A 26,076-nucleotide genomic window follows, 5' to 3' on the forward strand; every position below is an offset into this window, starting at 1 on the left:
TCAAATTTTGCATTGAGTAACAAATACTAATCTCAGCTAAACTGTTTTGTTACACATACAGCATGCTCTGATCCCAAGCAACTCCTTAATCCACTATTTTAATAATAGTCTATGGATTAAGGGATCTATACTGTATACTGACACAACGTATTGAGTTCAGGTTCTATAGATGAACATTTCTCTGATCTATTTTAATGGCACACAAGCCACCATAGCATTATGGTGTCAACAATCCTGCAGATTATCTCCTGGCTTTCAAAGCATCCTGCAGGAAAGCGTGTTTAATGGATCTCCAGAAAGGTGAAAACATTATCAAATCTATAGGGAGACGGGACTTTGAAATAAAAGTGATCCAATAATTACCAACAACTATACATAAACAACTATACATAAACAACTATACAACAACTACCAATACATAAACAACTATAAGATACACAGAGTGCTTTGAGTATTGAAATCTGTCAAAATAATGTCAAGAAGGACAGTCTGCTTTCTTGGCCCACTCCTTCTCTACATGTGCATCATAATTTTCTCTTAGCATCTTCATTTCCTCTCACAATTTGCCAGTATTTCATGTCGGAAACCCATCATGACGCATTTTACTCTTTTTTTAATTAACTTGTTCCAAATAGCCCCGTAGTCTGTTATACTCTTGCTTCTGAACTACAGTGTTTCTGTCTCGCTTTATGCCAAACTTCTGTGCCTGCAGCAGAGGTTCTCCAGCACCATGCAAAGGAGAAGAGTGTCCCCACCACCCACTTCACCTGGCAACATCACCATGTGTTTAAGGTTATTTTCCCCAAGCTCTGCCTGTAGTCAGGGAGAGGACACGCTCCTGCTGGAGTAGGAGCTGTTGTTGCCAGCTCCTAAGAAACCCAATGCAGAAACCACACCTCTTTTTGTAATAGATCACCTGCTCCCACCTGGAGAACTGGCAAGCACATCTCTCCCAAGCCTCTTACAAACTCTTGTTTTCCAGTTGTTTCCCCTGTTTCCACACCCCCACTTCCTTCTAATCTTTCCCAGCCAGCGTACAGAGCACCCAGGGTTTGCTCTACTTCCCAGCATGAAAATATTATGACTTTTCTGAATTCCAGTGATTCCATGGAGCCACTTTTCAATAATGTCCTCCCAAAATTGCATAGTACACAACAGCATCTGAATTGTATGGCAACAAATTCACTGCAATGTCCTCCTGATGTCTGGAAACAGGAATTCTTCACATCTCTTAGCAAGCATTTTCTTCAATTTATGTTCTCATAGTTAATACTCCCTGCACCTTCACCTCAGCTACTGGCCCCTTGTTTTTTCCAGATGTTCCTGCCTTTTTGACTTTCTTTTTCTATCTGTTGATGATGTTTACCAGTATCCCCAGCTTACTGGGGAAGGGAAGAGTTTGATTTCAAAAGTGAAGAACCAGACTTGGACAAGCAACCTCTTGAGAACACCTTGGATAAGCAAGGGTATTTACCTTTCCTGAGATCTGGAGAGTATCCAAGAGCATAAAGCTGTGGATTTCCCCTGGTTCAATAGGATGATGGTGGCAGGGGCTCTCTGCCCTTCCTAAGTGGAGGAAGCAGCTGCCTGAGTGGTGCTTTTGTGGTAGTTGAAAAAGGGAAGCTTTGAGCCCTTCAAGACCACAGAGAAAGCTTTTCTTGACAAAATGATCCTGTCTCAATATACCAGGGCTACTCAATCCATTTTCACCAAAATCCACCTTTTATCATGCTAAATGCTCCAGATGATGTACTCTACATGAATTTATGGTGAATTAAAACACCATGCACTGCTGAGATGCAGCATGTACTGCAATTCCATTGCACATAATGGTGCAATGAATAGACACTGGAAAATTAATTTTTCATCATGAAAATGCTAGTTTATTTCTAATTGTATAATAACACAGTTTGGGGAGAGGTTCTCAGATTTTTTTTGTTGCTCGGAAGCACATTGGTCCTTTGGCTCTCGTCCTGTGGGAGGAGACATGTAATGGGAGGGAGTGCTGTGAGCTGTCTGGTGGCACAGGAGGCACCGTAGGAGAAAGCTCCCTGGGTGATCTGTGGTCTTGAAGCCAGGAGGCAGCAAACACTTGGGCAGGTAGGAGTGCTGCCCAAAGCAGCACGTTCACCACAGCAGCACTGTGACACTGCTGGCCAGCAAAAACGAGTGCCTGTCGGAAAGAGGCACAGGAGCCTCAGTGAGACTGGTGCCGACAGTTATTTGTTTCCCGTTCTTGCACAATGAGCTGAGGAGGACATCCTTTTGTGCTCACACAAACACAAAGAGGAAGGCACAACCTGCCTCGGCTGTTATGATGCTCATTTCTCTCTTGAAAATCAAAGTAAATGTCAAGAGGACACTGACACGCAATAGCTTCAGGCAGCAGCACAGCTCATTTTTTCTACTAAGATTCCAATAAAAAGATTATTTCTATCAGCATGGTTTATTAATAGTTCTTTAGTACTGCTGTAGTACACTACTTCTTTCCCCCTTTCTCATTCAAAAATACTTGTTTTAGTCACTATCATACCATTAGAGATCATCATAGAATTAGAAAATGCTTGTAGAACAAGGACCACTACATATCCTGCCAAAATATTTGGTTTGCTCTTTTGTGGCAACCTTATTTGTTCAACGTCTCAGAAGATCCTAGACCAAGATTACAAAAAAGGTGTTTGAAATCTGGCAATTGAAAAAAATACTGTACATGAAATGTACACTGTGTTTGGTACGACGCTTTATTGAAATAAGGAAAACTTTTTACTGAAATAAGAAAAAAGGTAGTTACCTTTTTTTTTAGAATATTTTTCCTAATCCATTATAGTTGCTAAATGATTTTCACCAGCATAGTCCATGAGTCATTCGACCTTCAATTTATTTTCTATCTGAGAAATTGCAGGATCTTTCTCTCTGATTAATTTGTGTGCAGTTATCTCGTGTTGAGCTGAAACATTTGTGCAGATGAAATCTTGCAAGGAGACAGAACCCACAGAAGTATCGTAATTCTGATGTCCAGCCGAAGATGAGCTCAGCAATCCTTTTCTGCACATATTCTTCACGCACACACAGCTCCAGGGGTCTTAGCCCCAACCATACTGCTGCTATAGGACTCACAGTCTCTAAAGTACCTCATGCCTAATTCTTGAGAATGCCAGTCAGAGTTAGGCTCATAAATATCTTCTGAGCATCCTGGAAAATGTTACATTGGCTTAATCCAATTAAGGGAAAATTTAGCACCTTTAAAAGGCTTCTCATTTTTAAAGGATGAGACAAATGAACAGTATTTTCCCCAGAATACAGAAGGGAAAAGATGGTAATGAGATTTAACTAATTTTCTCTGTGTTCCCATTATCATTTACAAGTCAAAGGGATGCAACAGGCTAGGATACTCCAGGCTTTCCAGCACTGGTTGATGCAAAACCTAGTAGCTCAACTAATAATGCTGAAGAAAGGTTATTTGGACTTCTGACAAAACCTGAAAGCTGCTTATGTCAGCACAGCGTCCTGCCTCCCCCTGATGTTGTCACTCTAAATGCTGTTGCTGCAAGGAAGATTCTTCTCTTGTCTCTGGTGACCAGTGACAGGACCCAAAGGAAAGGCATGAGGTTGTGTCAGGGGAGGTTTAGTTTGTATATTAGGAAAAGGTTTTTCACCCAGAAGGTGTTTGGTCACTGGAGCAGGCTCCCCAGGGAAGTGGTCACAGCACCAGCCTGACAGTTCAAGAAGCCTTTGGACAATGCTCTCAGGCACATGGTGTGACTCTTGGGGATGCCCTGTGCAGGGCCAGGAATTGGATTTTGATGATCCTTGTGGGTCCCTTCCAACTCAGGATATTCTATGGTTCTATGATATGCATTTCAGGGGTTCTGCCTGATCTGGCTGTACCCCTGCTCACATCCTCTCCAGTCTGCTCCTCTGCTCTGCTCTGCTTTACTCTGCTCTCTCTACGGAGAGCCATAGAGAAACAATAGCCAAGAGGGTCTATCAAGTGCCACACATCTCTTTTTTTTTTCCCACTGCAGGCCATCCTCATCAGTGAAGTGGGGCAGGAGAGCATTATATACACCTCGAGTCTTGGAGCTGCAAAAGACAAGAGAGGTGCCAGGAAGGAAATAAAGAAGGGCAGAAATAAAAGAGGGGCCAGAGACAAGTCCAAGGCTCTCCTCCACCATCTCCTGCACTGTCATCCTTCATGAGGAAGTTCCCCAAGGAGGTAAGACTGGTAGGAGGAGAGCGCAAAGGGAAGGAGGCATCAGTGGCAGGAGGGAGAAGGAACAGTCTCTGCCACACACAGCTCACTGGAGCTGTGCAGAGAAGGGTTAACACTGCCATGCTGCTGGTGATTATGAAATGTTTGTTATCGCAGTGTGTCAGATTCAAGTGGTATCTCCCATGATTTGCACGCAAGATTACATACAGGAGGGAAGCTGAACGCAGGTCACGTTCACGGTTCAGCACAGCTCTGCAAAACAGCGTATTTTATTTTTGCTAGGAGGGGAAACTCACGCTTTGCTGACACCACTTCCCCAGTAAAGTGATGCTAAGCCAGACTGGAAAATTTCCACACAGCTCTCTGACAAAAAATTGTGTGTCAGGAAAAGAACAACGTTATATGGCAAAACACAATGACCCTAAGAAATAAAAAAACCATTCCATGAAGACTTGTGATGAACCTACATGGATGTGAACCTGGGTTTTCCAAGGAATGGGGGCACCGGTTTGGGTTGTTTCACTATCTGTCTCCTGTTTTTATAAAAGCTGTTGCAGTTGAGCATCTTGGGGATCTCTCTCTCACGGCCAGGGCAACATGTTCAGCAGTAGTAGGAGGGCAGCAATGAGAGATGACAAGACACAGAGATGGCACGATTCAAGCTGGTGTCCTTTGGAAACAAAACTGAAATATCCACAATTTTGGAGGAGCTTGCTGGGATTATGCTTTGTGGCTCCGGCATCATGGCAAAGAAAATTATATTATATGCTAAGTCTAAGTCTGGACTGACGGAAAATAGAATCAGAATCCCTATTTCCTTTTCCGGACCTTTTTCTTCTCACGTTTGTTTCTTTCCTACTCCATCCATTGCAACTTCCTATGTTTTTCTTTGGCCTTGTCTGTTTATCCTCTGCACGAACGAGCTATTCCCCGTCACGGCAGTCACCTGCACCCCGAGAGGAGCGGAGCCGGAACGCCCGACCCACAACACACTCCCGACGCCGCCGAGGCGCCGCGCCCGCGGCCGAGCGGGACCCCTCCAGGGGCCCGCCCCCGGTGACGTCACAGCCGAGCGCGGGCGGTGTGGGCGTGCCGCGGCGCCCCCAGCGCAGCCAATGGGAGCGCGGGGCGTGTGGCGGCGGCGCGATGGCGGCGGGGCTGTGCTGGCGGGCCGGGCTGCGCGCGGGGAGGCGGAGACTGTGAGTGACGGCGCCGCGCGCGGGGCGGGGCGGGCGCGGGACCCCCGGCGCCGCCTCCCCCCTCGGCCGTGGCTCCCGCCGGAGCCGCGCCCGGGGTCTCCCTCGGTCCCACTCGTAGGGCGGGGGGGAGGCCGGGCCCGGGGCCGCGGGGCTGGCGCTCGGGCGCGGGCAACGTGGGAATGGGAGCCCACTTCCTGCTCTAGTGGACGGTGTCCCTGGCCACGGCAGTGGAGTTGGAATGAGATGATCTTTGAGGTCCCTTCCGACTCAAAACTATTCCGTGATTCCTCCAGTTACCGGAACATTGCCCTTGCCCGCTTTGGTGCAGCTTCTATCTGGAGAGTGACCTTGGGTCCTTCCCCGTTGCACGCCCAGCCTCGGACCCAGCGGGCTCCTCAGGGCCACTGTGCCCCATTTCCCGCAGGGGGAACCGGGGCCGAGGCGGGCTGGATCCACACCGTTGGCTTTCCCGTTGTTTTAAGAGCACCCTGTGTCGCCTGCTCCATCGGTGGCCCAGCAGTAGCGGTGATGTGGGCAGAAGCGCGGCTGTCAGACGCCCCTCAGCATCCCTTATCCTGGGCCTTGGGACCCCCTGTGAGTCCGGGGGCTGTGGGGTCCCCGTGCTCCTGTGGTGGCAGTGCCTGGATGAGGGAAGGTTATGTAGGCAGCCTATGTCCACTTGTCAAGGGACAAGTCACCAGGTGCTTTCCCACAGGTGGGTGACTAGCTGTCAGGAAAAGCACGGATTTCGGGCAGGGTGCTAGGAGAAGCTCTGCTTTAAATAGAGGATCGTCACAGAGGTCATTGTGCAGGATCAGGCTCCAAGTGACAAGGGTCATAGAAGACAAAGGCTCTGTTGCGCCTTCCTCCTGGAGATGTGTGTAGGTTTGATGTCCAGCTTTCTGCCTGCAGCTGTGTGCCTGCCTGTTCCCGGTGGGCAGAGAGTGACTTCTGCCAGTGGGAGTGATTGATAGGTCTGTGCTCATTTAAGGCAGGTTTTCAACAGCACTGCCAAAAGGAGAACACATTTTTTTTTTTTTTTTTTTTTTTTTAGTATTGATATTAGGAAGGCAATCAAGTGTTAATTCATTTTAATATCAATATTTAAAGCTTTAAATTCTCGCGTTCTCTGCTGAGACCATGGTTCTGTAAATATTTTATAGCTGAGTGACAAAAGCCTATGCGGTCTGTAAAACTGTAATGTAGATGTTACTGTGAACATGCAATATTGATGCTGGTGTTCTCAGGGACAGCTGGAGTGCTTTGTGCTGTGCTGGAGGCGCAGTGAAGAGCCCAGTTAGTCCATGGTAGTCATTCCTGCCCAGAGTAACTGTCCTCCATAGCACCCAGGATCATTTTTCCAGCCCACCTCCTTCAGCATACTTTTACAGCCCGCATCTGGAGAAGATGTATGCATGAAGGTGCCTTTTTCCCCCCTTGTTTTCATGCCCTTTCCCGCATATTAGTGCAGAATCATAAATGCTATGTCTTGCTATTTCTGGTCATGAAGAATTTTGAATATTCATACTGTGAGGGGAAGAGGAGTCTACAGTGTGAGGGCAGTCGGGTGATGACATTTATGTGTGCACAGCATCTGTTCAGGGCTGGGAAAGGAGGCAGCCTGCATGCCTGTGGTGAGGCTGCTCTCTTCCAGCTGTGGCTCAGAAGGGGTTTCCTTGGCTGGTGCTGCTATGTGTTGGGACATGGCTGCCAGGCATCACAACACCTGCACGACTCCCAGAAGACGCAGTGGCCTTCCTGGTGGTGGGATTTGCCTGCTCCTTGTCATCAGTGCTGCTGTGGAGCCCAAGAGGCCACTGGGCAGGTAGGGATCACAGAATTTTGGGCACCCAAGCAGAGACCAGAGCAGGATGAGGCACGAGGAGTCCTTGCTCACCTTTGAGCTAGGCAAGCCATGGGACTGTGTGCACTTGGGAGAGAAATACAGGGATTTCTTCAAATGTCAACAATCAATGAACATGTTGATCGGATTTAATTAGCAGCTTCCTGGTGTTTAGCAGGAACTGGCAGGTGCCACTGGCTCCAGACTGTCCCACAGAGCTCTCTGTCCCACAGAGCTCTCTGCCGTGCTGTTGAGTTGGGACCCTAATTACAGCAGGTACCTCCAATGTGGTGTGTCTGCCTTTCCAGCTGCTGCCCCTGTGGAGCTGAGGGGAAGCAGTGCTGCCCAGAAAAGGTGGACAAAGTATTTGTGTCATTATCAGACAGGTACCCAGAACCCGATTTTCTTATTTGCCATGTTCCAGAGCCTACTGGGCTCTCCCTGCCTGTGAAAGATTTTTGTATTGGAAGAAATAAAAAACCCCCTTCATCCAGCTGCGTTTTAGTAACAAATGCAGTTGTTGGGTTTGTTTTTTTTTTCTGTTGTTCTCTCTTTGCTTGGTGATTATGCTGTAAGAGAAGAGCATTGCATAAGTAAGCACGGTCACCTCTTTGCCCTCAGCGAGCCAAGCGTACGAGAGGGTTTCATTATATGTATTCATTTACATGGCATATTTCTGGCAGATCCACACCCACAGGCCTGTACTAAATCAGTCGAAGGCAGCATCCACAACTCAGTGGAATGCTGCCGAGTATGGAATATGCATACTGTGAGCCTGTCGTGCCAAAGGTGCGGACACTGGCATTCCTGCTAGCAACAAAAGAATGTGACGAGTACTAACCCCGTGTCAGATCTTCTTCACAGACTGTGCCTATCTCATTTAAAATTTCTATCACTGGGAATTTCTTCTCTCATCACCAATTGCCATCCTCCCTCCCAGGAATCCACCATTCTTGTGTCTTGTGTTTCAGGCTCCAAGTCTGTGCGTGCTTGGTAAATTAGTGAAGATGCTGTTTTTCATGTATTGGACACTGGAGGGTGCTAATGGAATGGGAGCTGAAATTGTTCTAGCAAATTAAAGGGTTCCCCTTTGTTAGTTGTGAAATAGTTTTATTCTTTGTTGCAGGGTTTAAATAGAAAGACATGAATTGTGGTCCTTACCAGTAGCTGATCCCGTTCAGCACGTGTAGAGCTGTGACCAAGAATATCAATAAAGTGTTATGTCTGTGAGGGATTTCTTTCCTTAACCTCTATCAAAAAATTTACTCATTTTATGTTCTACACATTTTTAAGTGTGTCGTTTGAGATTATGGCCTCAGGGTGAAAATTATTTGAAAGTGTGACTTTTTAGTGATAAAAACACTATCTGGCAGAATTGTTGAGCCGTATGTGCAGAGTCTGCTTTTCTACAAGGTCACCTAAACTAATACTGTTGTGTTGCTAGTGAGGTGAGAACCTGATAGTAGCTCATGCTGAGGAGGGAGGGGACACCCTGAGCACCATTAATCAAGTCCCTGGCACTGTGATCCCGTCTCTGGGGGAAGACCTGAAGGAGCCTCAGTCTGCCTTCCAACCAGCATCGCTGGGCTGTGTGTGAGGGCACGTGTGGGATGGGGCCTTCCATCAGCCATCACTGCTAGGCCAGGTGAAGCACATTATAAAACTGAGCCTTATAAAACACAGCCTCTGGTGTTTCAAATTCACTCAAACATTTTTATCCGGTTAAAGTTGCACTGGAAGGTCTTAGAGTGAAGGAGGTATTATTACCTGTTCACTCTGCTCTGGCTCTGCTCAACCAGGTGTCTGCACTCCTTTGCTGTTGGCACAAAGATCTGGGGCCGATATAAGGTCCCTGTTGTGCACTCTGGCAACTCCACAGTTGGCATTAAGGACTGTGAAACTACTGCCCGAGCCAGTTTTCATCCTGGCAACAGTAGAGGTATGATGATGGATAATTAATGCTAATGAGAAGCAGGGTGCAAAGCTGAGTGTGTCCAGCTAATCACCACTGGCAACTTATCTGGTCTTCTTGTGCTGTTCCGGACAGTCCTGTGTGCTCTTGTACCTTTGCAAACTCATTACCCAGATGAAAGTCAGTATTTGTAAAATGAGTGAGCAAACAGAACTGCGTACAAATACATCTTCCTTAGAAGCCTTTCTTGTTTGATATGCATGGCAAATGAGTTACTCCTCTGTCTCATTCCTTTTGCAAATTACCTGGGCTGTTCTCTCTTGGAAAATGTTATCTTGCTGTACTATATCAGTTTTATTCTCTACCAGGTATTGAGGTTTGCTTACATATGGCTGGTTCAATTTTTATTTCTTTTAAAAATATGCAGTTTTTTTCGTAATTCCTCCTTGACCTGAAGATGTGTATGAGCACTGGAGAAAGAGCCCATGGATGAGGAAACCAGAATCTCCTGTTCTGTTACCAGTAGGGGCCTGCTGTTCATCTTGCAACCAGAAGCATGGACAATGTCACAGCAGAGTTGCCTGGGTGTTTATCAGAAGCAGCAGAAATGAATCCAATTAAAAGTTTTCACTTTTTTGCCAAGAGTTTTAGTATCTTACCAGAATAGGGTTTTAAGGGGATGTGAGCAGAAAAGCTTTTAAAAATCATTGTAATAAGTAGTGGTACCGAATACATTCTGTTTAAGAGTAGTCTTAAGCACACAAGTGAACTCTTAGGCAGACAAAAAGAGATCTGGTTGACTCTGCTTTTAAGAGAACACTACTTCTTCCATCACACCTCCTTGCTTACGAGCAGAGAGCCAGGGTACGCATCCTGGCATAATTTCCAGAACCAGCGTGCTAGCTGCGGTGCCAAAAGGATTTGAATTCGTGCATTTTATGTAGATGGTGTCCTAACTTAGGGGGGGCAGACCTTTCTCCAGGAGGGAAGGTATTAACCTTCCACCAAACCTCTGTGTATGATTGCGTTGAGTTTAAACACTGCCAACTGCGTGATGGCATCTTGAAGTCCAGTGCCACTCCTGCTCAGTGGCCCTGCATGGGGAAGGCGGGTGTGTGTTCCCATGGTGGATGCTCAGTGCCTTCCATCATTGACCTTTCACACACTTGTGCAGTATTTCTTGGCTACTCATAAAGGCTGGGTGAGTGGGGTCTCTGGAGTTTTCATGCCTGTTGGGGAGATTGGGCTGCTTTACTTGAAGTCTCTTGTCTTAAGAGCCATTCTGGTAGGTAATTAATGCTAAGAGCTTTGTCGAATTTCTGCTGATGAGTCCCCGTGTATCTCCTGTCCTTTGCACATCATGTGAGCTTCTGGTGGTGGTTTCTCCTGGACCCCTTTCTCACACCTCCCTGAGTTCTGAACCTCCTTGTTTGGAAAGGGGAAATCCTCAATTTGCCCTTATTTTGTCAGCTGGGCTGTGCATGGAGGTGTTTCTCCAGCCACTGCCCTTTTATGCACTTCCCTCTTCTGCCCCACAAGGCTGAGGAACACAGCAGGTCTGCAGAACTTTGACTGCAAGTGGGTCTGGAGGTCAGCTTGTGGTTACTTAGCCCCGGGATGTTGAACAAGTCTCTTTCAGGTATTTTCCCTTATTTTCTGGTCAGACCTGTATTTACTTCTCAGGTCTCCCTGTGCCCTTTAAATCTCCTGGCATCATTGTGTAAATAGGATTTGCCTGTCCCTGTAAAACAGGCATCCCTGTGGCCACTTGCCCTGCCTTCTCTAGCTCTTTGTGGGACAGAGCTGTCCAGTTGTCATTGACTTTGTGGCCAAACCCACCTTCTTCTCTGCCTTTTTAATTAAAAATTGTTGGCATCAGGGGCTCTGCAGCAATGAAAGGTAAACGATGAAACTTTGAAGAATTTGGGGCATAAACTTGATCTCTAAATTTTAATGTACTCATTGCACTTAAACAGTTGATACATTTTATTATTGAGCATTCAGGTGACCTAATTTCCCTTAGTACTGTACATTTAGCTTTATACATCTGCACCTAATTTGTAAAAAAGGACTTAATGAGAAACTTCAAACAGTTTAAATGTCAATTACAAAGAAAGCGAGGTTTTAAAGTTCCAGTAATCTGTCCATATTGGTCATCGAAACATGATCCCAGGTGGACGTTAATTCAAGACAGATGGCATTCCAAAGGCACAATTACAAAGAGCTTATATATTTTCAACACTAACAAGCTGTCACGCTATGTTGTAGCTACACTTCCAGTACTGTATAAGCACAATTGCTGCTTTATCTGCTGTAGACTCAGTAATAAAGGGGTTTGATTCCCCACTCTCGATATTGTCAGTGGGATTTTTGCGGGGGTGAACTGGAGAGTGGGTTAGTTAGTGTGAATATCTTTCATCTGCTCAGCCTGTTGGGTCAGGGGGTTGTGGTTTTTCTATGGTTTTTGTTAAGTTGGTGAAATGCTCTTCAAGGAAAGGAGGGGAAATATTGAATATGGGCATAACAAAACTATCTCATCACAGCTGTATTTCTATTTCCTGGCAACATTAATTAACTTCAGCCTTATCAACTGCTGGGCAATAGCTATGATGATTTGTTAAAACCCCCAACATCCTGGATGTTTTCAGTTAAAATGTCATTTGAAAGCCTTTGGAGTAATGCACATGTTACTTGGAAGTCCAAGGGATTAATAGTAGCTTGACTTGCAGTGGTGTAAATGGGCAGCAGCTTGGCTGCAGCCAGGCAGGAGTGCTACACCCTGGGAAGAAGGCAGTTGGAATTATTTTCAGATTTCTGAAAATATTCCTAGGCCCAAAGGCAGAGGAGCCAGGTCAAGGACGAAGCAAGGTCACGGTAGGGTTTCCATTAGACTGAAACATCAACATGTGCAGTAGTTGATCTAGAAGGAGATGCCCCTGGCCATGGCAGGGGGTTGGACTTGTTGACTTTTAAAGGTCCCTTCCAACTCAAACTATTTTATGTGGTAGGTGGCAAGGTTTGTTGTAGAAGGGCGATGTTTGGTGTCCAGTTAGTAGCTGAGGTGGGCAGTGATCTGTGTAACTGAATGACGAAAGTTAATCTGGCATAATTTCCACTGACTTCTTGTTTGTTTCTTGAAATCAGGTCACTAAAACGCAAGACTTGCATGTCTATGACTAGATGGTGTTTTAATAGGCTTTAAAAATTCTGTGCTGTTAGCAGCAAGATTAATAATGCTCCTCAGGAAGGTTTTTAAGCTCCTATGAGCACATGTGTCTTCTAAGAGGTGCTGAGAATTAAGAGCTTATATTTCTGCTCATTTATCTACTTTTCATTGGTAAGTGGAGAAGAAAGCAGAAAGGCTAAGATGTTCATCCTCGGAAGGCAGGAATTAAATGGTAAGCTTACACTTTAATTTTTGTTTTTCATTAATGAATGTTATATATAATATATATATATATGTATATTTTAAAGCATCTTATGTGGCTTCCATTTTTAAAGGAGTTGTAGGTGCTATTTGAAATGTGCAGCTCCCCAACAAGTGAATTGGACTCTGGAGCCACACTTGAAACAAAATACCAATTTTACCTGCAGTTTTACTAGGTTTCCTGGTTTATGCAGTGGCATTTGAATGGCCTCTAGTAATTGTTTTTAGCAGGAAAAAAATTCTAACAAAAATGAAAAACACAACTCAAAGCTCATTAGCACTGTATTTGGCATGCCATGAATCGTTAAATCTTTATATAAATGCAGAAGTAATTTGTAACAAGCAAAATCCTTTCTTTTTTTGGAAAGACTTTATTTTGACTTCTTGTTCATACTGATATGGTGCAGTATGTTTTCCAAACACTGGATATTTTTACCAGAATAAGGGCAGAACCAATCAATGTTTTAATTAAATATTATCTATAATCCTTGAGTGTTAGATAGACTTAGTTGTGATAAGTGAAAAGTATTAGGTGCAAAAGAAAAGACTAATAAATACTTAGATGGGGTCTTTTTAGCCTAATTTTTTAAACCTAATTGTGTGTTGTTCTCAAGTAGTTTCCCTTTGGATTTTCCCAGTGCTTATCAGGGGAACACACTGAAGTCTTTTTATTTAGATCACGCTTCGCTTTGAGAGTAACTAATTGTTCAAGTCCAAGGGAAACTTTCTTGCACCTGGAAAATTAGGAAAGCAAAAGATGTCCATATCCTTTCCCTGGTGGTTCTTCACCTGCAAATTTGAACTGCAATGGTAGTAAAAGTTTTGTGGACCTCATTTTATGTGAGATCATTAAGCGACAGGAGAATTCAGGACTAGCTGCCCTTCATAATTTAGGACACTGAAAGGTGCCATTTATAAGCTCAAAGTGCCTGCAGAAAGGCAAAACAGGCTTGTAAAACCCATGCTCCAAACACTGGAAGGGAACTGGTTTGTACTGCTGTTTGCAGCCTTGGAGTAGCAAAATTGCCAAGGTGGTGGGGTTTGGTTTTAAAAAATGGGAAAACACCTGCCTTTAATATTTCGTGTAATAACTTGAGTTTTCACACTTTTTGTGTTGATAACTCTTTTTTTTTTTTTTTCCCAAAACAACCCCAAAACATCCCAGGCAATGATCCCAGTAAAAACCTTAGCAGTTGAACTGCTCAGCTGTTGGACTTGCTGTCTTCCCTGTTACAGCCCACTGTTTTGCTGAGCTGTTAATTTGACTATAAAAAAACTCTGTCCTGACTTTTTAGTAATATTTTGCAACTGGAGACCTTTACCCAAGATATGGGCCAGGCATTTCGTAGGGAGAGCTCCTGCTCCTTATTGCTTGAGGAGTAGCAGCATATACAACACTTGAAAGGGGGTGATATGGTGATATGCCATTGTTACAACTCTTAACAGGCAACGTAATCTGCAAAATTCACAATATGCTGTGGCTTTACGGACTTAGAAAGCCTGACAGGCAGCCCAAGGAAACACTGAGCCCAGGGTTTTCTCTCAGAATAGGTATTGCTTTCCTTACCTGCTCCCCTTTTAATCCTCAAATAAGAGCTGGAGCTGTTGCTTTAAAGTTAATGACCAAAATGTAGCGATTGCTGCCTGAATGAGCCATCTGTATTCATAATCTTAAATGGCTGGGGATGAACTCTCTTCCAGTCAGGCCAGAATAAGCCAACTATTCATGGCTACATTAAAGTCCTGTTACTGAAGTTACCGGGGTGCCCATTTGCACCATCAGAGCCCAAATGCCAGTGGAGACAAGAGGTGACTGCACATCAAGTCTGCCTGCAGCATCTTTGCTTTGTTAATGTGGATTAGTTCCACACCTGCCTGCTTTTGCACACCTATTCCAGCAGCATGTGGCTGTGCAGTGTGGTATCCAGCCTCTCATCCCTCCTCACGTAGGAGCCAGTGGAATGGCTATGCTTTGGAAGCACATCAGTATTATTCCATTTTCTGACACTGCTTTTGTTGCCCGGATTGACGTGCTCAGGGCCCCAGACACTGCGCTGTGCTCATTGTGACCCCAGGCCTCTGCAGAGCCGACTGCAGGCCTCAAACCTTTATATCCACTATTAAAAGGCAGTTATGTGACTGTTTATGTTAGAGCCAGGTGCTTTGCTGCCTGTGGACATGCTGTTACTTGACAAAATTTAGTATTTTTTTAAATTTATGATCCAAATGTGATGAATATACTTATCTGAGGACCTTACTCTGCATAAATAGCTTGGCTGCCTTCAGCCACTGGTCAGATTCCTGTGGGGGACGTGAGTCAGGTTTTTCTGCCTCTCTGTAGAGATGTGTCCATGACAGCATTCCTGTTATTTCTTTGTTTCCTTTGTGAAGGACATAAGGCTTGTAGATGGCATGTCATTAATATATATATTTTTAATTACATTTTGGGGAATTTGTTGTTCAAGTTCTCTAACTTGTAGTACATTTCTGAGTTCTGTGGGTTCGTTTATTTAGGCTTTATATATGAATGCATGTTTTGTGGGCTTATTGCCTTAACCATTCACGTGTTCTGTTAAATCTCTAGTGATACTAAAGCACTGAAGGTGCTTTGGGTTGGGTCAACACCAAACAGTGACTTCAACATACTGGAAGTATAAAATCTCTTTTCTTACCGACTGATTTTTTTTTGAGAAGTTGATAGATGTGAAAACCATTTAACAGTTGGATTTTTTTTTTACTCTCCTGTTAAACTAAGCTACTGAGGAAATCTTCCTACTGCTACATGCTGCAATATGTCAGAGACACCGTTATGTTATAGTTGCATCATTATCTAAAGGAAAAATTAAGTGTGGGTTTAAAGTTGACAAGTGATGAAAGTAGCCCTGAGGTTGTCAATTAGAAAGCTAAGGCCTGGAACTGATAAGTCAATGGCCAGTCCCCTTCACACCCCCTGGCTTTGCTGCCTGCTCCCGCCTCACCCTGCAGCAGCTTTGCTGCTTGGAAGAGAAATAAAAGGCTCCCATTACTTTTTTTGTCCCAAAATTTATCTCACTGATCCTATTCACTTAAAGCCTTGGCTGATTGTGTTCTTAGTATGGACAGATAGATAAATGAGGAGAAATGTGATGTAGCAGATAGAAAATACAAACTCAAAATAATCCCTCTCCCTTTTTTATTTTTTAATTAGTTTATTTTTGTTTAAATGTTGAACTGTTAACATGGATTTTTCAGACCATCTTCCTGCAGTACACACAGCAAATTTATCAGCAGTGCATAATTTTAACTTCTACCGTATGTTTGTTTGCAGGTTTTAAAACCTGAAACTTAATGGCAGCCAGTTGGAACCCATGTGTGCCTGCTAAAGTGTGTTGCATGAGGGCAACATGTGTGGTTTTTTGTGAAGGGAAATACTGGTTACCAAAGTTTATGATATAATGTAATATAATACAAAGTGTTTCTATTTTGCTTGGGCAGGAGCGATCTAATTTGATGCCATTTCTCCTGGGAAACCCATGGGCTTAGATAAATAGATAAATCATGTCAAACAACAAACAGGACTTAGATTTTAATGATTCTTGGTGTGCCGTGTGGTGACAACAACAGTAACTTTATTAAAAGATTAGTATTACAGGTAGTTATAATTCAAACAGGCATTGTGCAAAACAAAAAATGTAATTCATCTCCATTTTTTGAAACTTCATGTACAGTGTAAGTTTTTAAGGCTTGTAAAAGTTTGCCGTTGGGCACTCCCTCTGCAGCCTGAAGTTTTTCTGTTATTGGCACTGCTTCAGTGGCAATGGAGAGCCAAGATTTTTTCCACACAGCCCTCTCTCAACCTAGAGCAGATAAGTAATAAACATGAGTTTGAGAAGGCAGTGTAGTTAGTAAGCACATTCAAGTTTTTGACCTTTCTGGTAGTTTCACTGTAACCAGCAAACATCTGTTGAATAACAAAAAAATTGTAGCTGCCACTTACGTGCCACAATCCAATGAAATGGTGCTCTGAACAGGACTGCTGCTCTGGAGTCCGTCTCTCCTCCAGCCAGATTTCAAACCATGGAGTAGATCTTTTTCTAGCTTAATTTGCAGGAAAAGAGATGTGGCATTGTGTTAAACAACTTGGCTTGAGATGGTGTTTGCTCCTGATGTACCAACTTTGCCCGAGACCCACAGGGTTGAGCTTTTCAGTACTTCCCCACAGAAGCAGTGCAGAAGAGGTAGTACATGATTTTCCAAATCTTCCTTCCAAATATTCCTTCTGTGCCCTACTTTAACTTACTCCTTGAGAGATATGTTTCACAGTACCCATAAATAATGAAAATATGCAATGACATTTTTAGAGGCTTTGTTTTCTTACACATTGTGACACTGGTGTTTCTAGAGCTACAGGATAACCTCTTGCGGTGGCCTGCTACAAGAGAGGTTATCTCAAGATGAGGAGCGCTGTATCTAGTTTAGCCTGGCTGGTTCAGGTATCACATCTACCAGAAAGTGTCATTCTACAGTTTCCTCCTAAGATGATCCTTCCCTTGGATTGCAGTTTTGTCTTTGCAGGAATCTCCTCTAGTTTTTTGAATGAAGTTCTGAAAGTTAATGGTGTTGAGTAAGAAAAGCTCCTATCTTTCTGCATTTTTCTTCTCTTACCTTCTTTCATACAATTTTACTCACTCATTTGCCCAGCAGGGCTGTTGTGCAAGGTACGTCCACATGCTGTAAGGAAATCTGTCAGCCAAATTTTGGTCGAGCCAGTAACGGCTCTACAAAAGGCAGACTGATGCCAAAAACCATCCATGTCTCTCAGTGAGTTGGACTGTGCTCCTCTGGGATTTTATTCCCGTTCCCATTTGGTTTTGCTATTGGTTAAGTGTTTTCTCACCCATGACACTCTTTCAGCTTGACAGTCCCCCTCTTGCCTTGTGTTTCTTTACTTTTGTCATGCTTTAAGCACATCCGTGTCTTTCAGTGTGGATGGTTTGACCTGTGTGCTCTTTGCTCACCAGTCTACACCAGTTGCTTCCAGAGCACATGAAGCACAGCATGCTGAACAATGCTCATCGTAGGGTAAAAGCTGCCCTACAGAGAGGGTACAGATTGAATTTGTCTTGGTCCCCCTTTCTCTACCTAAGGAGAAAGAGACTCATTTTAGGAGGAGAAGTTTATTTTTTGTCTGCAATGCTGGATGCACAAAATCTCTTTGACTCTAGAATTTGGCTGCATTGGATCCCATCTGTCTGAAGGTATGGAAGCCTGACGTCAAAACTTTTGATGCTATAAACTTTCTAAGGCTAAAAATCAAAGGGGCTCCTTTCCACCTACATACTGTAGCTTCTTTGCCAAACAGAACCTGAGCAGTGCTTCTGTCCCCTTTGAGTGCTCTCAAGCCCCATTTCACATTCATCTGGCCAGGTAAATATAGGAAATTACTTAGCAAAATGTGGTGTGGCATTTTCTAATATTTCTTTTAATTCCAGTAGAGAACCTTAAAATAGGGAAAATCTTGCCTTGATTCGGTAATTTGGAATGAATAGAACCATATCTTATGCACAACAAATCTAAAAAAAAAAAAAAAAAAAAAAGAAAGAAAGAAAGGAAAGGAAAACACAGTGACACAGTGCTTGCACAAGGACACATTCAGGGTGTGAAAGTTGACTTGGCATTTCCAGATTTGTAATTTCTGAGACAAAATTGAAGTGCACTGTGGTCTTTATGCAGTCACAATGGATTTCCTTTGAGTATACCTGAAATGATACAGAGCTCAGTTAAGTCAACCTCATCTTTAATGTCAGTATCATCATCTAAGACACATGCCTTTGGCAGCATGTCTTCCCACAGAAACTCAGCACTGGTGTTCCTGAACAAGATAAACCAGACAATGAATGTGCTCCCAAAGGGCTGCATTTCTTTGGGCATTTTTGCTTTGGGTTATTTTTTATCAGCTTCTTTGACCACTTTTGTGTGGTATATTAACCTGAAAACACAACCAACAAATGGCAGAATCTAAGAAACAAAAATACAGACATGATACTTTAGGTTTGTTATTGTAATCTATATATAATGACATTGATTATGCAACGGCAATGGCAAAATTAAAAAGTTTTGAACCTAAACATAAACTTCCTGGGGCAAACAAGCAACAGTTTGGGCTTTTCTGGTACTGTAGACTGCAAATATATTGGGAGACCTTGGCTTCAGAGACAGGAATATATACCCCTGCCAGACTGATCAGTTGCAATGCCTGCAGTGTGGACAGTGGTGCCTGCAGCATGTCTTCACTCCACAACCATGAAGGGAATTAGTTTAGAAAAGAAAGACATTGAAAATTTTTAACATTTTAGACACTACCAGATTCTTTTTCAGACCACTTTCAGCCTGTTTACAACTGATAAAAATTATGCTCTGGCATCTTTATATAAAATACATGAGATATAGGTCTTGCTGCTTTCTGCCACCAGTAATGGTAACGCTGGCATATTCCTTCATTAAAGGAAAAAATTCTGTAACTGAATGATAAGCAGAGAGCTGAAGTCAATGAGATGGCAACAACTTTGTGATCAAGAAATAAATAAGAAAAACAGTTTTCAAAATTTATGCTGGGTGTACTTATTCTTAAAAATATGCCTATTAAAATTATAGCAAATCCTAAATTTACTACAATCTGTTTAAATAATAATCCCCAACCAAAACAGAAACAGTGCTTCCAAGTTGTGGATTGAACCATTCAGCTGTTGAAAGTCAAAATCTAAACTCTGGAAACCCAAAGTATTTGAAGTATTGTGTTGGCTTTTGAGATCAGTAGCCTTCTCTGAAAGTACCAAGAGAATATTTTCTTCAATATATTCAATTAGCTCAGTTAAATGACTAATTTATTCAAACTTGACCAATTGGGAGTTGAAAGAAGCAGAAAAGCTTGTTCTTCTCTACCAATCTGTGAATAAAAGCTAATTATGAGAGGATTAGATTTGCTAATACTACAATATTGGAGGACATTAAGACCAAATACTAGATTGGTGCTAATTCTAGCTAATACCAAGTTATTTTAATAGATCAATTTTTAAATCTAATCACAATTTTTTTACAAGTCTAGCCTCTCTCAGATAGTGCTATGCAAGCAATAAACCATCTCATTGGATTTTAAATTGCATTCCAGTTTTCCTCCAAAGAAACATAAATCCTAAGTAAACACAAAGAGATCAACTAGTAAATAAGAATTGTGCCATACATGAGTTTCTAATAAAAACAGTAAAATTAATCTGGAAAAAATATATAATGAGGTATAGAAAAGTTTAAATATATATCAGCACAGCTACTCTGGCCTTCTGGCTAGCAATAAGAAGTGCCAAATTTAGTGTAAAAGCTATATTTAGTTACAAAGCAACATACTTTAGTGGTTACAAACAGAGAATTAACCTTTCTCCAAGAAAATAATTAAAACCTTTACATGGGAAAACACGCTTCAAATTAATTATCTAACTTAAGGTTTCCCATTTGATAATTTAGTTTATTTTTAAGAAAAATTACTTGAAGGATTTAATCCTGCTGAAAGACATCAATAACTGAAGTACCTACAGGTGAACATAAATATCAGTGCAAACTTGACATAAGGATTCAGAAATTCAGCCAAGTCAAGATAATGTGAGGATACAGTTTTTCAGTCCTGTCCATAAACATTTGGTACACGGGACACCCCACAATGAAATTTAATTACCTCTTCTGCTCATAGGATCATGAGAGAAAACCTTGCTTCAGGCACCAGCAGAATGAGGTAGGGAGCACAGGATGGAGTGTCCCGGTCATCACGCCTTTGCAGCAGAGACCTTGCTGAGTCCTGCTGCCTTTGGTCCCTGGTGTCCCAAACACTGGGACAGAGCCATCATGGTTCCTCTTCACCTACTGGTCATGTTGGAAGCTGTTCCTGTAAATGCCAATTCATAACCTGTCATCAAATGGCTTTGAAAAAACACTGCTTTCGGTTGCTGTTTAAAAATCATTTCAGCAATTCCCCACAAACAGAGTTCCCAGGAGGTACTGAGTTTCTGAGAGGTGGTCTTTCTCCAGCAACTTACTTGACAGGGTGACTGGATGACTCTTCCTCACCTCTCAGTCAAGATGAGTGACTGGAGCAATTGAGACCACTGCTTGGAGCAGTGCTGCCAGACCAAGACGCAATCTCAGGGTGCTGCAGCACCCCATTTGTGCATCTGCTGCTGTGTGCCTGGGTAGGTTCCTTATATTTTAAGCTCTCATGAATATGGGTTCCTCATCTCCAGCAGGTCAATAAGATAGCTGTGTAACTTAGAAGCAGCTCACTAGTAAGTAGAAAAGGAATTTATGATGACGTTTTGCTGGGTAGAATGGCCTGTTTCCCCCAGCTCCCCATTTTCCCCCAGGGTATTTCCCAAGGTAGCCCTGTATGTGCCCTGAGCCTCCAGGAGCCTCCTGCTGACCACTCCTGTTGCTGACAAGCCTGGGAGAGGATTTTTCTTAACTAGCCACCCAGCCTGGTGCTCACTACTGGAGGCACAGCAGTGCAGCAATGATGGGTTTTAAGGGATGAAAAGCCCAGATGATCATGTTTACATCCCCAAAACTATTAAGATGAACAGGCTACGGGTTCATCCCAGCCTCTGTTCTTCTCTGCAGTGTCCCTTACTGGGCTCTGGGATCCACAGCCCTGCTTGGGCATTCAGCGTGACAGCGATGAGGCTTTACATCTTTATTGAACTGTAACCGCCAGTGGAAAGGGCGCTGAGATAAAGGCTCTGTGTTACCTGCCCTGTGTGTCTGCCCAGGCTCCAGATTTTTAAATATGCTATTTCTTTGCAGCCCCTTTCAAGTGAAAATCCAGATTTTGCCATCCCTCCCTCAAATACATCCCCTGTGAAATTTAGCACAGTATTTAGGTCTCTCTGGACCGATTTTCAGGACAACTTGGACCTTGATTTTTTTTTCCCTTCATGTTTCTAAAACTGGCAGAAGAAGAACTTTTTTTTTAAGCCTGCATATGCTGCAATGAGTATTTTAAAATAAAGATTTTTTTTTTTTTTTTTTTTTTTAAATCTGTAAGCATGTTTAATGCTTGTATAAGGTGCCAGATTTTAATTACAGTTGGCATTTATAAGTGTGGTGCTGGCAATGGCAACCATATTGCTGAAAAAAGGCATAAATTTTGACACTGGCAATATGGGAACCCAGCATATGAGACTGTAAACCTCATTGCTTCCTGTTTTAATATGCTGCTTTAAGGGAAGGACTTTTAATGGTTAATATTTAACTAGAACATTTAGGGTTCGATATAAAGTTGTTCTCATTTCAAACTATTTAGTAATTTAGGTCCTATCAAAGATCAGCTTAGGTAATAACTTTCTATTAAATAGCCTTTAAATAAGCATGCTTAAAGTAGGGAAAATAAGATGCTTCATTACAAGAAATGAGGTTGGCATCTACCAGGTTTTCCATTAAGTTCCAGGTCACAGACAAATAAAGGAAGTATGTTAGAAAAAAAAACCTTTTTAAAAATAATTAGGGAGATGTCTGTTTTGTTCACCAGATGGAAAATCAGTAGTTGTGGGTGGTCTGTGCTGGATGGGGCATCTCACAATTGGCAGAACTATGCCTTTAACTTTTAAAGTCCTGGGACAAAATGTGAAAGTAATTGACTGTTCCGAATGCTCTCTCTCTGGATACCTAGAATGCTTTTAAAACAAGATTTGGTGAGTTTCTGACTTTTTTTCCTACAAATGCACAAGCTGTTGTGTCTAGTATTAGGCCAATTGGGTATATTTTTGGTAGCTGTTTAGTGGGGCTGTTGTCTTTTGTGTTTATGCCTGTGTGTGCCTGGACCTGCCTGCACACAACTGAAATGCCACAGCTTTACACTTAATTCTCCATTAACACAAGATTTTCATAATATTGCTGGTGTTTGCTGTGTTCAGGATATATATAGCTGTTGATTAACATTATTTGTTTCTTTTCTTTAGTTCATTCCATTTTAAGAAATTTAAATCTATCCACTTGCCAACATACTAAAGAAAACAAAGTTGCAATCTCATTTTCACAAACAAGAAGAAAATTCCTGATTTAAAATAATTCAGGCGTTTGCAGAAGTATTAAAAATCCACAGTATTTTTTTAATGTGAATAAATAAATCCAAATGTGCACTTGTGGATAGTATGTGTAAGATATGCATATTAATTACGGTCATTTATAACCATATTAGCATCTTTTTAATGCAGTTTGTAATTTTGCTTGCTGTTTCAGAACTCACACTTTATAATTTCAGATTAATTTGAGAAAACGGTATTTTGAATGTGGAAGATGGGTTAGAAAATCCTTGTATTCACATTAAGAATAACAGATTTTATTATCTGCACTGCCATCAGAATGTATTCTGTTCAGTGGTGACCTCTCAAAGAATGAGACAGAACCCATTTATATCACAGGAGGCAATTGCTTTATATTTACTTTACTTTACAGACAATTTTTTTGCAGTTATCTATATGAATGGTCACAGGGAATTGTGTGTGTGTGTTATATCTATATTGTAGCTTGTGTTAAACCGATCCCCACACTTATTATGTAGAAGCATTCTTGAAGATAAGTGAGGCACTCAACTTAGTGCCTTCTTTGTAAAATCCCTTTTGCTATGCATGACATGTAGTCTGTATTTTTTTCCTTGCAGTAAATTATAAAGCTTTTTTCTTTCCATGAATCTCCTTCCAAGAAAACACATACAGCCTAATAACACTCGCCTTGAGGACCGTGCATTGCCTCCACTACAAAGCCGTGTTTTCATTGAAGAGATAATTATAATATGGTTTAATGTTCTTGTCAACCCTGAAACACTGTCCCTAAAGAGTGCTATTCTGGTGGATGTCTTTTTGTAGAGAGCTGAATGTGGCTAAGAGAACATACACATAGCCACACACTTCTCTGATAAACCAGGACACATTTTTAATGCAATAAATGCTCTCTAGAAAGAATTGTATGTTTTCTAAGGTACTAATTCAGAACTGCATCCGCCACCAGATTCCACTGACAAAAATACAGAACATTTTCTTAAATTTATTTACTTTCTTCTCTCCCCATTCCCCATAATATTTATACACTTTAAATCCATATGAGAATATAAACTTACAATAATAACGAAAATGTTTTTGATGTGCTTTGAGGCACAGACTTCAGATGAGTAAAAATGCCCAAACTGGAACACAAATGGTTCTTCCCAGGCAACAAACACGCTTGGCTGTTAATATGCTGTAATTTTCTGCTTTACTTAGTAAAAACAGCAATTACTTATTTGTTCCATATCCCCCCCAGCACAGATGCTCCTCAGTCTGTCCACGTTCCGAGCACCAACGGGCTCTGTGCGCGGGGCCGCGCGTGCCTGCGTTGAGCGCGACGCGGGGCGGGTTTGCTCCCCGCATGCTGCACTGCTGGCAGCACGCACGCACTTGCCACGGATGCTGCTTTGCCACCAGCCCAAGACAATGGTGTGCTGGAAGCGGCTGGGGCTCGGAAGGCCTTGCTTTGAGCTGTCTCCCCTGCTGAAGGCGAACGTTTCCAGGTGCTTTGCCAAGCTGACCTTGCCAAAAGCTGGACGGTCACACCAGTTAAGGCTGAAGTCCAGTTGAAGACATCTTTAACATAGTTGTCGCTGTCTTGTCTTTTGTGGTGGTGTGGTGGTTGGGAGCAGTGTCTGGTGCTGCTGAAAGCAACACAGTGTGAAGCAAAAAGGCTTTGAGGGAAATGGAATCACGAGGTGGCTGAAGGCAATGCACAATTCCCCTTGGCTTCAGACTGTCTGGGATTTCCCCCTTGTGTTTCAAAGACCAGTTAAAGGCTGACACACCACAAAAAGTACATATGACCAAAAAAAACCCCAAAAGGTACGGACAACACGATTCCCTATCTCTTTACACTGTTAGTGTAGACAAGAAATTGTGTGGCTCAGCACAATGCAACCTGCTGCTGAATCAGGTGCCTGGGATCTTGAATTTAATACCTAATTATTTTTAAAAGCTACTGTAAAATGAGGAATATGAAAGAATATGTTAACGAATTGAAAGGTATTCTAGTAGGTATTTAATTAGCATAATTCTGGAAAGGTAGTACAAAAGAAACACAATCCCTGGCAAAAGTGTATCATTTGAATCTTCATTGCAGTTATCCCATCGTAAGCAATCAATTTGCTTGCTCTGAAACCAATGGGATTCATTTTTTCCTTTGAGGAGGAATTTAAAAGTAAGGTGTTAAATTAATATTGTAAATAATCTCTCTAGAGAAATTTTTCACTGCAAAAATTTCCTCAACAAGCAAATGTTAAAATGTTTATGGTGCACAGTTTAAAAATATCCTTGAGATTTTCCCCCACAGGTTTATATGTTCAAGATAAAAAGAATAAGCAAGTGTTTCTAGCAGAATCAACATTTTACCATCATGACAAGTATGTTTTGGTTTCCCCACTATTTTTCTTTCTTCTTCTTTTTTATTTTTTTGATGGAAGAAAAAAATAGCAAAAAATTACAAAACCTTAGTTAATGAATGCAGACAGAAAGGGGCACAAAAATGAAAAATGCCATTTTCCCTTTGCCCCTTCTTTTCATTGCTTTGAATTTGTTACTATACACACTACCTTTAGAGTTTGTTTTCTTTTCACAGGATACCCTGTGTTCCCACCTAATCTTTTTTTATGCAAATAAGCACTTAACATTTTGTTAAGTCTTGGATTTGGGGTTGTTTGGTTTAGTCTTTTTTCCTAAACTACCCCTTTTCTTTTTTGAACAAAAAAGTCATTGTGGGATCAATATCTGACAAGAAAAATAGAGGACTTTGCCAATAGATGAATATACATTAGTTTGGTAATTGCATTTCCTCTTCCCCCCCCCACCCCCCCACCCCCCCCCCCCCCGGCTACATGCTCGATTTATTTTAAATGTTGTTTTGTCTTGTTTTAGCTACGATGATGTCACTTATAAATCCACTGTCACATTAGATGCTATTGCAGTCACAGCTAGAGCTTGGTGATTTCTGTCCAACAGACAAGTATTTTTGTTGCTGTGCGCCCTCACAAATTTCCCTCTCTGAGGATGACTGTATGGAGGGATATCTCCCTCCAGCCTGTTTTGTGCAGTCCTCCTCCTGCTGCCCAGAAGCACTCATGCCAAGACAATGTTCCTGCTCTGCTCTTAACATATCCTTAATATTCCACTCACCTTTTCCATGGACCCTTGCAGATAAGGAATCTTTAAGCTCTAAATGCTCTCAGTGTTTTATTTAAAGTATTTAAAGTAATCTTGATTTCCAGCACTTGATATTTGGGAAGGCACTTAACTTCCAGTTCACATCCAAATGCTGATATGGAGAAAGCAACTGCATGGAAGGCTGCATTGTTGAATGCTGATGACCAAATCTGGTTTAAGTATGTAAATACTCTCTCTACTCTCTAACTGCATTTCCTCTGGAAATTCCCACTGATTGCATACC

The 26,076-nt window shown here is 42.3% G+C and overlaps 1 protein-coding gene across 3 annotated transcripts in view; it reads left to right on the forward strand.

Moving 5' to 3' along the window:
* Positions 1-5,341: 5,341 nt before the first annotated feature.
* Positions 5,342-26,076, forward strand: part of CLYBL (citramalyl-CoA lyase) — a 172,257-nt gene continuing 151,522 nt past the window's right edge. For all 3 annotated transcript variants that reach the window (XM_058419445.1, XM_058419446.1, XM_040056475.2), the window contains exon 1: positions 5,342-5,412. In XM_058419445.1, the coding sequence (XP_058275428.1) occupies positions 5,360-5,412 (53 nt within the window). In that variant the 5' untranslated portion in view covers positions 5,342-5,359. The remainder of the gene's footprint in view (positions 5,413-26,076) is intronic.

Source organism: Hirundo rustica, chromosome 2, assembly GCF_015227805.2.
Source record: "Hirundo rustica isolate bHirRus1 chromosome 2, bHirRus1.pri.v3, whole genome shotgun sequence".
NCBI classification, from domain to species: Eukaryota; Metazoa; Chordata; class Aves; order Passeriformes; family Hirundinidae; genus Hirundo; species Hirundo rustica.